We start from the raw sequence: 13,552 nt of genomic DNA, 5'->3' as shown, positions 1-13,552 counted from the left end.
CTCACACAGCTGAAGATGCAAGTCAGGGGTCTTGTCTTCTGCAAGTATTTAAACAGCACAAAGAACACTTTTACAAATGACCCCTGACAGGAACATGTACTATCACTGCCCAGAAAAATCAGTGGTTAATTTCATAGCTACGCCTTATTAATACGGCATCTATAGTAATCATGAGTAGCCCCACACAGTTGAACCAAAGCTGTCATCTTGCATCACGGCTAATAGGGTATTACTGCAACACAGAGTTATTTACACTTGTTGATTGGTTGCTGCGATCCCATTACATTCTGTGCAGGGAACAAATCAAGCATTTCAAAAGTTCAGGCCAAGGTTCAGCCTTATTTTTCTCATTTAGGTTCAACTCCAAGGCTGAAGCAATCCCATGCTAAAGCACTCTTTTAGGAAAGCAGACTTTACTGCGAAGGCATGTAAAGTACCTCTATTTCATTCATGAAAGAAAAACAACAAATGGAATATTTTATTGCTCTGATATACATGGATTCCATTTTTAAGAGTGTGAATACGGCAAGCCGATTCTGCCCGCTCGCGTTCACCACTGGGAGACGTATAACTGCAATTTCAAGGGGAGATAGAAGCAAATAACCATGAAAAAAAAGCAGCCTTAGATTTGTGTTCTGAGGAGCCGCTACTGAAGGCCTTTGTAATATATAAATTTCATGAGTCAGGACAATTAGACATGAGTTAACATTTCATTTTCTATTCCCCCTGTGCAATTTTTTTGTGCTCCCTCCTGTTCAATTCAGATGCTGATTTCCCATCCCAATTAAAGTGGTGTGGTAGTTCAGTGGCCATCACTGTTGCCTCACATCAGCAGGTTCGGGGCTTTGTGCATGTGTGGACTGCAAGTCACATGAGGTCCCCTAGTCACATGGGATCCCCTAGTCACATGGGGTCCCCTAGTCACATGGGTTTGCTCTTGTTTTCCAAGGACATGCAGTAGAGTAACTCATGTCTCTCAATGGCTAGTAGAGTGTGTTTGTGTTGTGCAACAAACTGGCATCCCTTCCAGGGTGTTCTTCCTGCCCCTATGCTGTGTGGTATATGCACCAGGCCGCCCCCAAGACCTTGCTCAGGATAAGCATTTTGAAGATAGAAGGATTACAGCTTAGCGTCGCGGCAACTGCCAAGCACTGAGCCAAAATGAAAGGGCTCAAAAGGATATATGCTTTTTTTTCCTTTTTTTTTGCCAGCATCAAAAGGGCCGCCATGGCGATGACATGGAAACACAGAGAGCATTAATACGCCGTGCATCCGAGCGCTAGCTACTGTGGAGTACGAGCCGTCTGCAGAGCGCCTCGCTTTAAACGCGGCTGACGACAGGCGCGGCTGAAAGTTTCATGAGGGCACGGATGGGGGGGTACCGCAGGGTGTCTGTTAGGCCCGTGCTGCCGTCGCCCTCCAGCAGACACAAGCTGGTGACTGCAAACTGAGGCTCAACTGCTTCTACACATAACCGGCTTCCATTTGCAATCTTTTATACCCCTTTGTGTACAAAAGAACTAAAAAAAAAAGAGAATGTTACAGTATTTATTAGTCATCGGTATGTCAACCAATCAGAGTTACTTTGTTTTTTTTGTAATAAGGAGAAAATGAAAACACAAATATACAAAAGGGCTCTAACGGGAGACTCCTTGTTCTTTTCGAAATCACATTTATCAGAACCACCCCATGCTGAATGGGTCCATCCACAGAAAATACTGGCTGAGAAGTTAAGCATGAAAAATTCAAATCGAAGTATTTAACTCGGGCGCCTTCAGTCCACATCTCTCGAACTAAAGACACATCGGCCCAAAATGCCACACGAAAGAAATTCGTACAGAAACACCCGGATTACGAACGGCGATCCAAGCCCTGTCGGATCTGCTGCCGTCACCGTGCCAGGTCCAGGCGCTGGCGGCCCGGTTGCTAACGCACAGAAACCCGAGCGCCGCGCGTGACGATCATAGGAGACGTTGTCTTTCTCTGTGCTGGAATGAAAGCCAGGGCGGCGCTATTGTGGAGTTCCCATGAGGACTGCCTTCCGGAACGAGCTTCGGCGCTCGAACGTAGCGCGGTCACAGAGTCAATACATCGCTGCTGTCCGCATTTTCCATCAGCCACTTTTTATAGATATTACTAGGTTTTTTTCCGATATTTTTATACGGATGTTAAGGGATTGTTCCTTCATTCAGTTATTTATTTGCTTTTTGACACTCCTTTTAAGTAATATATATTACGAAGCCATTCTGTACCTTCCTTAGGGTCCTGGTAACCACATTAGGTCCTGGAAGGGCAATGGCATAACTCATGAATCTTCATTAAGGTGTGTGATGGCATGGAAGCCTATGGGGGTGGGGGGCACAAGTGTGTGAGTCTGGAAAATGGTACGTTTTGGCTGAAGAAGTGGGGTGCCCATTCAGGAGAATTTCTCATGGGTCCAGTCACGTCCTTCTGTCTATAGGTCCTGGAAGGGCAAGCGCGTAACGCGTGTATCTCGATCAAGGTGCTCAAAGGGGCGGATGCTCACCATGATGTTGCTGTGGATGAAGCCCTTGCGGTAGCGAGCGGGCTTGAGGTGCGGGTACTCCTCCGTACTGGTGACCCGGATCCCCCAGGCTTTCTTCCAGGCCTCGTACAGCTGCATGTGTACCGGGTACACCCCCGAGTGGTGGGGGGCCACTGCGTAGCCCATGTTGGTGGGGATGCCGTGTTCCTGCCAGTGCGTGACGTGGACACACACACACACACACAGAAAAACGAAAAACAGCAACATTAGGAGGCGGAATACGTGACAATAAACACAATATGGAAAAACAGCACTGAAGTCAGAGGCTTTTCGAACGACAGCAACAATAACAATAATAATCTTTATTCATATATCACTTTTCATGCATGAAATGCAGTGCAAGACAGACAGACAGATAGATAGTATTAAGAGTAAGGAACAAAGAAGGAGGGAAGAAAGGAAAGGAAGGAAACCTATTTCACTTACATGAAGCAGTGGAAACATAAGGGTTCTGTATCTAAATAGAAAGTTCAGTTCTGAATGTGAAAATACATGCTCTCTTCAATAACTTCCTGCCCCCTCAGCTGAGATTCATGAAAACACTACTGAAGCCATTCGTTTATAATTTATAACTCCCAGCGGGGCGATCCTGACCATAACATCAACAGCTTGACCTTGAGATGGAGACGGCCTTTTGGTGTGTCAATACAGCTCCGCCGCGCGTTAGCCGAGAGCTAACGGTGCGGCGTTACACCCCCGCGAGCGACGGCGGACAAGGCGCGCTGACTCGGACCTGGCCCAGCACCGCGCCAATCTGGCCCTTCCCCTGAAATACAATGAGTTTAACCCCCTACACCTGGCTGATAAAAAAAAAAACACATTTTCCAATTCTCCGCCAAAGCAGACGGAATTCGAAAAAACAAGAGAATGAAAATCTAGAGGATTATTCACCATAAAATATTCATGATGACCTTTTAGGCATTTCCAAATAGATAAATAATTAAGTGACCTTATGAAGCCTGCATCCCAAGTGCTCTCACAGTATTTCTGTACATTACGCTCTCCCTAAAGTCTACTCTCATGCTACTTTCGTCCTCTGCTGTTCCTTTTTCATTCGGAATTCTTTTCAAAGTTTTTCTAAACAAGCACAAGCCTCACTAATGTTATTTGCAGTATCTTTACAGACAGGCGCGGGTTTGCCCAGAATACACTCAAAAAGTTACTTCAGGCCCAGTCCCCCTGTGTAGTGCCTGTCTGTAGCCAACAGGGGGCGCCCCTAACACAAATGCATGGTTTGAGTGGCAGTAAACACCACCACTGTTTATTGAGCAGCTAGTAGAAAACCACAGCATGGCCCTTTGGAACCCGTCATCTAACAGAAACCGACTGCCGTCTAGTATTAAACTCCTAGAAAGCAACCTTCTCTCCAGCATCCCATGAATCACTAACTTTTGCAGCACTTATCTTTCATACTTATTCCCTCATTCTGCAGAAACTTGTTTTTTTATATATTAGCACTGGGAGCATTTTTTGGGATAACAAAAGCACATCTTTTTGCATTTTTCCATTTTATGAGGAGGGTGGGCGTTCACAAGAACGTTCAAGAGAAAGGCAGGGGTGCTAATCAATTAAAGCGGACATCAAGCGTTAATGCGCTTTATTGACCACACGATGCGCCTTTACTGGATTTAGATATATTACTCTCAGAGCAATTGGTTTGGAAGAAAAGGTCAACACAGGGTCAAGTAGGGCCACTTTTAGTTAAGGCTACTGACAAGCTGTGACACTTGGAATAATCATTCATTTATATGATATTATTATCGTAATTGAAAAATGTAGGGCAGGCGCACTTTTGGAAGGAGATTTCATGCTTTAACAAGCCCTTTCATGAGGTCCAGTGGCTTTTCCGTTTATGCCGCTGAGACCGATTAGCTCTTTGCGATTTTCTTCATAGATTTTCACCTCCCATTTCATCTCTCGCCTCGGGTCAAAGCCTTGACTCTGGCGAAACGCGTTAAAATATTTATAAACATAGAGCTGCATTAGCTATTACCTCACCACATTCTTATCTAAACAGCTGAAACATGTTGGTCTTTGTCACCCACAGCTGTAAAAATGTTGATCCGGCTAGTCCGTCCGAACCTGTGGGCGTATGGGTTACATTTGGGCACGAACCGCATCGTCACTTCGCTCGAATCTGCGGATAGCGCATGGGGACCGTGTCAGGATGAAACCCGTTACATCTCACACATAACGTCTACCGGTAACGTAGCATTAAAAAAAAAAAAATTCATAAGATGGACAGAAAAAAGTGAAACAAAATCCCAAGCCTACAGAAGCAGTGTCATGTGAAGACAAAAAGTTCGTACGACGTGCTATCTATCTCTGTGTGGAAACGGGAACAAGTTAATGAGTGTGAAAGCCCACTGTATTTTCTCATATGATTCTCAAAGCCATAGATGTCACCTATCATCAGAGCTTAATCTAAACTCTCCTGGACTCCCTTATTCGGCTGTATTTTTCCTTTCAGCCGAACACATGGGCTCTTGCGATCTATTGTTTTCACGTCACTTCAGCTGAAAGCTGACTCCTCTGGTTACGGCTGAAGAGTTGTGCTGTAAAAGGTTCCGTACAGCACAGGGGCCTAAAGATTTTAGTCTTGCAGAATGGCCCGCTGTTTAATTCGCACCCCCCCCCCCCCCATGTTCCCCTGGCAAGACTGTCGCTCACCAGTGCAAATTCTTTGTTAAGTATCATCTGCTCCATGAGCGACGACTCGTTGTGGAAGAGGTGCGGCTGCATGTGGCTCCACATGTGCGGGAACCACCAGAACTCATCCACGTATCTCAGTAGGAGGTCATCACCCTCATCCTCGTCCTCCGTACCTGCAGGAGAAGCCCAACAACATCGTCTAGGGCAATGTTTCCCAGTCTGGTCCTTGGGGACCCGCAGACGGCGTGCATTTTTGCACCCCGGTAAATGTGGACCGTCAGGCAGGAAGCTGGGAGGGAACAACAACATGGACCGTCTGCAGGTCCCCGAGGACCAAGTTGGGAAATACTGGTCTAGGGACGGAAAATAAATCACGTATAACACCCAGCACTGTTAAGTACAGAGGTTGGCACCATACCCAGAAGGCAAAAATAAAAATGCTTTACAGCCTCAACATGTGACAGAGACATGGAAATGCTTCAAAATCTTATATTCTAAATCAGCGTTTCCCAATCTGGTTTTCACTCCCCCCCAGCTCCCGTTAGGGAAGCAAAAAAGTGAATTGTCTGGCAGGGAGCTCAGAGGGAGCAAAAACATGGACCGACTGTGGGTCGCCGAGAACCGGATTGGGAAACGCTGTTCTAAATTATAACAAAACATAAGCCGCACTAGCTAAAGATGATTTATTTCATGCTGAAAAAATATTCAAGTTTCATGTATGTTCATCGTATAATCGTATAACGTATAAACGTATAATCCTAAATAATTTCTACAGAGTTTTATTAGTTTCATAATACCACACAAATACAAATTCTGCTCTATAATTTTACCTTTGTGCCTATAACTTCTCTCATTTAAAAGGAATTACCAGCTAGTGCCTGTAAGCCAGCATGAGCTAAAGGGTTATGGAAATAATTTGAGGGAACACTCAATTAGTTTTGTGAGTCTGAGAGTAATTGATGCCCGTTTCATTTCCGTCATCGTAATCCTCTCAGTTTCATGTAACCCACCAACCCCTCCATTGCACAAGGCTTGAAGGCTCCAGTCTTTTACCTGTGTTATCTCACAATGTCAATTATAGTCAGACACAGCATAATAATTTAGGTGGTTCTATTAGATTTTAATACACCTGGCAGTTAAAGTACTGGGAACATTACCTTGGCTCACCTTATAACAGCAACGCGCTTCTTCAGCCGGCAAACAGACATGGGCAATTCTAGGCAAGACAGACAGATGCGAGGGATCTCACCGGTATGGTAGAACTTCCCGGAAAATCCGAGGTTGAACGTGAAATTGGTGATTTGAGATCGGAGAAGGTTTTGCGTGTCCAGCAGGGCCTAAACGATCGCAAAACACAAACGAAAAATGCAAACAATGAGATTCAACGGACGATTGTGCTGCTAGAGCGAGACTGCCGAATTTTAGCGGTTCATCCGCACCTGGAAACCAGTTGCTACGGAACCTCATTTCACTCCTTTATAAATGTCACCCACGGTTATGACGAGAAGGTTTGCAGCTAGAAAGCAATCTAGTAAAACATTACCCAAGGAAGCAAAGTGAATACAATTACATGTGAATGTGTTGTTTACTGAGGCATTAAAACGATTGCACAAAATGGGTGGACAGCCCAGTGTAAATCACATTTTAAGACGGCTATAATTCAGGAAACGTAAAAGGACCACATTGTGCATAATGCTGCAAAAGCGTCCGACCATCACTCTCAGCAAGCCTGTGTGACCATGACGTTTGTTTACATTTGCCTGCACTGGCTAAAAAAGTGGAGACTCTTCTGCCACTTTTAGATGTGTGATTACGCGCAACTCCAGGTATATTTCTTAGACCTCGCATAACAGACACCATTTCCTGGGTGTCGGTGCGACATAGACCTAAATTGCCTTGCAAAATTTGTTTGGTGTCTGACCGACATGTCTAACTTTCACTGTCTGCAGATTAACTCTGGCTGTCGCCTATGACTGATCATGCAAATTTAAATGTATTTATATTTTACACGCCGATGGGCTTGGCAGAGGTAAAGTAAGAGTATGTGCGCATACTTATTGGCTGCCAGAAGAATTCTGGCTCCTATTGCCTTAAATAAGCCTTTTAAATTAGTTCATTATTTCTGGCTCTTAGACAAAATACAACACATTTCGTTTAACCAAAGGTCAAGGCTCCTAAAGCTAGGCAAACCAAGGTTTTAATAGCATTTTTCGGGTTCGGCCTGGAGAAGGTTCCAGGGGGCGGATCCTGTGTTTTAACGACCTGTATCCTGCCCTCATCTACAGAGAATGTGGTATCTTTGGAGACAGCTGCTCTAATTCCGAGCGGCCATCAAGCGACGGTTAAAACACTAAAGGTTCAGACCCTTCTACCGGAAGAGAATGAAAATCCAAAGTCAGCCAACTAATTAAATACTCCCTTCTCGGGCGAAAGGGCTGTAACGATCAATACGGCCCTAGTTGTTTTGCAGGCGGAGGATGATTTATAGAACGCACCGGGCAGATGGCAGATTCATGGCGCCAACACGAATTTTCTGATATCTTTCTCATCGAGAGCGCTTGAACGTGATCGACATCGTTCCACAGTGCATGCGGCCGTGTTCATTTTGCAGAAGGTGCGTATATACATGCCTGTTTGTGTTGGCCGGAGGTCTGCAGCCCCGGCTGCGTTCTTCGCCGCATGTATTATATGTTTGCACTGGGCATGGCGAAGCGTGCTGAACTTGTTAGCGTTTTTCACTGGGGATATTACTCAAGCTGTTATTGAAGTACCACAATGGACCAGGCAGGGACATATGAAAGTGGGACAAGCTCCAGTGGAGATCAGTACAAACGTCACATGACCATCGGTGATCTTATTCAGACGGACCGACTTCACAGGCCAGGTGGAAAGGGCATGTTTAACATGAATCTTTTCCTTGGTTTATATACATTTTTTTTGTTTGTTTGTTTCAAATTTTGGTAGTCATTGGTTAACTTCAAGTGAACCATAAAAGCTCATATTGCAGCAATACTGTGGAACCCAAATTACTGGATTAGCCGAGTCGTTCACTTTGATCAGTTGGCTGGCGTGAGATTTTCAATCCGAGACAAGTCCGCACACACATGCGCGCGCATTTACATGCATGTAACAGCTTGATTACCTTGTAAATCTGTCTGTAGGGTTGCAAACTACCTCAATGCTTTGGATGTAGCTAGTTTTAGGTTTCTAACGGAATAATATAAATTTGCCTTAAGATTTCTTGCATGGGCGCAAGAATGTGAAAGCGTGACTTGGCGACCCAGGATTAGTATTTTTCAAGGACACATAATTCAACATCTACACTTCAGAGCAATTATTTACACTGAAAATTAAATTAATTACGTCTGCAAATTCAAAGTATTAGAATTACACCTTCTTGGCCAAGAGTATAACTTGTAGATGAAATGTGCTACCGGTCTGAGCTCCTGTTACAATGTTCATGCAGACACTCACACAAACAGCGTTTTAAACTACACTGAATCTCCAGTCACTTTGCAGACGTTTTTATAAAGCAGCATCCATAAAAACCCATAAGAGATAAAGTCACATTGTACCCAGGGCCAGATTCAGGCACAGGCAAATTATGCAGCTGCCTAGGGCCCGATCTGCACAAGAGGCCCAGACAATGTCATGAAAAAAATATATTATATTATACTATACACAGGGCCGGCTCTAGTTACAGGCAGAATAGGCAGTGCCTCAGAGCCTCGGTTATCTATGTTGTGGAGTAAGCGAAATGATTGTCAGTTTTCTTGGTGGGAGGGGCCTCTCAAGTAAAACTTTGCCCAGGGCCCCTGCAAAGGCAGAGTGGGCCCTGATTTTACCACAAATCAAAAGGCATTAATTGACAAACTCCTAACGTAAAGTCACGCTTGTCTATCTGCCGAGTGGCCGCTTACTGTAAAACCCAATACAGTAAGATCAGTAAGCGGCAGAATCGGCGCCATCGAGGAGCATAAGTACATGAATATTTATTCCGTCATGCTCATGTCCCCAAAACCTTATGGGCATATTCCGAGGAGAACGATAAGGGCCTATTAATTAGCGAATGCCGAACATCGATTACATTCGTCGCATATTAAAAAGTTCTCATAGAAGAAAAAATAAAACGTTTCCAGCTACATATCACATCATCTTTGTTTATTTCCTCGGTATTTATGTCTGTGTGAAGAAGGAGAGAATGAAATTTCCCTGGCTGGCTCTGTCAGATTCATCTCAGTGTAATATGGCAATGGGAAAAAAAATGACATTCCGGAAGGTTAGTGGACGTGACAACTTTCACTGTCGTCCCTATTCTGACAGAATATCATGTCTTCCGTTCGGATACAATATATGGTAATAGTGATAAAGAATTCACCTCTGCAGAGGGTAGAGGAACCCTGAATTCATCATCTACACATCTATCTCATTCTCAGTGTTTATTGTCTAGCAAGCTTTCGCTGAAAGTGCTGGTCTTACACGTTAACACGTTCTCCTCCTGCTCTATCAACAAAGGTAAACATTAATGCAGCTACACGCTCACAGTGCCATGCCTACAAGGTCACACTATACACCGGTGGAGATTAAACCTTTATGGAATTATAACCTTTTGTATCCAGTACACAAAACAAATGGTGACGGTTTTGTAGCGAGGGTCACGGTGTGGAATTCTCGTAATATAAAAAATTAACAATTGTCCTTCGTACGAGAGGCGCTGATTGCGATTTACTTAGTGTTAATGCGCATCTGCAGCCATTATACTTCGTAAAATGACAAGATAAAGAAAGTAGGCACAGATAAACTGCAAAACATGTTTGTTTGTTGTTTATGTAATAACCTGGGTTAGTAGCTAAAAGAGAGATGGAGAGTCCAAGCTTATTCTGTTTTCGGGTAATATGTTTTGACGTAACACTGCTATTGTAATCAGGCCCGAAGACTAGTATTAATGTGTCCGTATTCGATTCTGTTCCGTTGTATGACAATAAAGATGAACTTTGCCTCAGAAAGCTGAGCTTGTTCAGGTTTAGAAGAGCAGGTGAAAGGAATACAAATGAAAACTCACCCACTGTAAGGCAGAAAAAGGTCTGTTTGGAGACAGAAAGGACTTCGATGGTGTATTGATGCTGTTAAACTGGACTATTAATATCTGCTACAGGCTCAGCGTCATGTTTGCTTCGCGATAATCGCAATACTGAGAAGTGTCTTCCCAGGCAATGGGAACAGGTGGGTCGTCTCGCACGATGGCAGTGCACTTGCGGGCAGAATCACCGCAGCGACGGAGTTCATTATTCTGCGAAGCGTGACGCCCGGGAACATCAGTGAACTCGCTTCATTTTACGCACGGAGGCACCGCTGGAGTGGCGGTCTTTGGTACCTTAACGCTTTGCGGCCCCTCCCCCCACCCGGTCTTGGCAGGGGGGGCCACGGGGAAACATGACAAGAAGCCCAGGCCTGTCAGTCTGCATGCAGTCAGGAGTCGTCCCGGCAACCTCAGTCTGAAGGCATATCCATCACTACCTGTCTCCAGCGAGGAGGAGATGACGGTGGGAGAGGATGAGTGCCTGGCTGGAATATTTATCAGTGCACGTTTAAGGAAGAAAGGAAACGTGTGAACTAAAAGAGTTCTTTTATGATGTCAAGGACTGTGGTTATTGTGATTTTTCTTGTTATTATATAGTATTCATTCATCAATTATATAGCATTCATTCATTATGTAGCATTCATTCATTCATCAATTATATAGCATTCATTCACTCAATCATCCATCCATCCATTCATCCACTGTCTACACCCATTTGTCCTACGCAGGGTTGTGAGTGTCTGGAGCCAATCCTGTAAGCAACGGACACAAGGTAGGGAATAACCCATGGTGGGGTGTCAACCCATCATAGGGCAGTGATTATTTATTATTATTATTGTTATTGTTGTTGTTGCTGATGCATTATATGTCTTCATCGATATCAATACATCAAACATCAATACTAATGCACATATTTCTCCGAGAAACAGAGCCGATCTTTTCACAGTTCAGAAGTGCTGTGGTTCAATATCTCTCCTGAAAGTTTGAACAAGCTGATGCTGGTGAGGATCTAAGTACACAAAAACCCAAACAAATATTTTCGCATGAAAGTAAAATGCCTTGTGTACTTTGGTTGGGGATATTAATCAAATGATTTGCATGGTGAGCTGTTACAAAACAACGGAACATTAAAAATAACCCGACGATTTCTTTCTTCCTCCTCCAGAAAATGTCAATCAATATCTATTAATTTTCATGAAAACCTCCATGGCATCATTTTTCAGAACATGAAGCTGTGTACAATTCAGAAAACTATGCAACTCTGCCAGCACAACTAGGCTTGCAGCTCCGGGTAGCTAATCCTGGTTTTGGCACCGAAGTATATTTTATTAATGCCCGACAAAGTGTTTGTACTATTATGCTATTACAACCTAATGAAGAGCAGGCAGCTCTGAGAAAGAAAATTACCAGCATAAGGTTTATCAGCCTTTAAAGCCTCATGGAGGCTGCGATGTTCATGAAAGCTTCCATGCAGAAGAGAGAGACACGAGGAGCAAAACAGAGACAGTTACAACACAGACATCAAAAATAAAATCTGGATCAGAAAGGACGCTGCAGGTAATGCAGCGAGAGGCTCGGGCAAAAGAAGACTTGACATGACATAGAGAGTCCCAATGCTGGTCTGATGAGGCTACTATAAAAGGTCAGCTATACGAAGAGCTTCTTCATCTAGCAAAGCAAAACACCTACAAATTTTTAGATGAAAGCGAACCCATGGCCCTCTTATCAGCCTTGCGCAACTATGATGCAATAGTGACATCACAAGGAACGCTAAAAAAAATAAAGAAAGAGGACAGAAAGTAGCGACTGCAGGCACAGTTAAAATTACATGGATAACTTGGCAAAGTGCTGCTCAGTAGATTTTACGACTTCAGTGGGAGCTGGTATGGAAGTTCTCAGTCCCGTTTGGCTTCTACATCGCTCCCAAAGGGGATGGTCAACACCGCACACACCTTTATAGCAGCATGGAATTTTCAACAGAGCGTACTACAAGCTTTCTTGTTTGTCAGAATGATTTCCCACAGTAGCTGTCAAAATCTTGCTGAGTTGAACGCGGCTCTTGCTGGGATTGGTTATGCGATGCTGTTTCAGTAATCAGATGTGTCCATTGGTGTCTCAATTCATTTTAGTTCGCTCCCCAATAGTGTAAATATCCTGCCTCATCTCAGTAGTTTATAGTGTAATGGCATCTCAAATGGAGAACCAGCCCACACCAGGACTACGAGACAGGAGAGCCAAAAGACTCTCACTGGGTTTTCAGGATGCTGTTCCTTCATATTGCATCTTTCCTCAAGTATCAAAACAGTAGCTAAATAGAACACATCACAGAACAACTACTCTGTCGGCCCTAAGGGTGTCTGACAGGCTTTTTGGGAACTTTGTTGTCAGAAATTGTGTTGTTTCAAAATGATCTCTGTCCACACTGGTGTTCCAGTTTACAGGCTTGCTGTGTATATAGCCACTCGGGCAGTCTTGAGACCACATAAACAGTGAACTCATCGGGAACTATTAGCTTTGAAAGGTAGACATTTTGTGATGCAGCACTGAAGACAATAAGTCCATTTGAAGGTTGACTTAGCAATTTCAGGAAGAAGGAGAAGATTTCCATCTACTAGATCATTCCCATTTAGAAGATACCACAGAACGTAATCTCCTTCTGGAATTGGCCAGCTATGTCTCAGTAATTTCACTCTCGTTAACCTCAGATCACACTGTATGTGGCAATAATAATAATAATAATCAGCATTATCATTCTTTTTGCAACCAGTATGGGGTCACAGAGAGATGGATCAGCAAAGTAAAACAGCAAAGGGCAGGGGGATACCCCCTTCAGGGAACCCACACAAACACAGGCACAAGCACACTCAATGAGCAATCCAGAGACACCAATTAGCTCTCAACGGAGTGTTGGAGGAAACCGGAGCATGTGGACGTAACCCACGTAACATGGGGGGAACGTGCAAGCCTCATACATAGAGTAGGGGGGACAGGAAGACGAAGAAGGAGAAACACGGGTTTCCTGGTGTAGAGATAACTGCTACTGTGAGGTCATGCATGTAATTTTTCTAGTGTCTTTTGCACCTCCCTCTGGTCCTTTTAGAATTTAGTGATCAGTGATCATTGTTGACACACCGCAGCACACAGTGCCCAACAACGAAATGTGTGCTCTGCATTTAACGAACATGTGACGACATGACACAGCAGGGAGCAGTGCTTGGGGGCGGTACCTTGCTCAGTGATGCCTTTACAGGTTC

General features: G+C 44.1%; 1 protein-coding gene across 4 annotated transcripts in view; it reads right to left on the bottom strand.

Moving 5' to 3' along the window:
• Positions 1-13,552, bottom strand: part of ndst3 (N-deacetylase/N-sulfotransferase (heparan glucosaminyl) 3) — a 139,676-nt gene that overhangs the window by 42,604 nt on the left and 83,520 nt on the right. For all 4 annotated transcript variants that reach the window (XM_048995754.1, XM_048995753.1, XM_048995751.1 and 1 more), the window contains exons 3-5: positions 6,468-6,555; positions 5,237-5,391; positions 2,528-2,713 (exon numbers count right to left, since the gene is read on the bottom strand). In XM_048995754.1, coding sequence (XP_048851711.1) covers positions 2,528-2,713; positions 5,237-5,391; positions 6,468-6,555 — 429 coding nt within the window. The remainder of the gene's footprint in view (positions 1-2,527; positions 2,714-5,236; positions 5,392-6,467; positions 6,556-13,552) is intronic.

Source organism: Brienomyrus brachyistius, chromosome 25 (genome assembly GCF_023856365.1).
Source record: "Brienomyrus brachyistius isolate T26 chromosome 25, BBRACH_0.4, whole genome shotgun sequence".
NCBI classification, from domain to species: Eukaryota; Metazoa; Chordata; class Actinopteri; order Osteoglossiformes; family Mormyridae; genus Brienomyrus; species Brienomyrus brachyistius.
The sequence above is the reverse complement of the archived record's forward strand: the minus strand, read 5'-3'. Positions and strand labels throughout refer to the sequence as shown.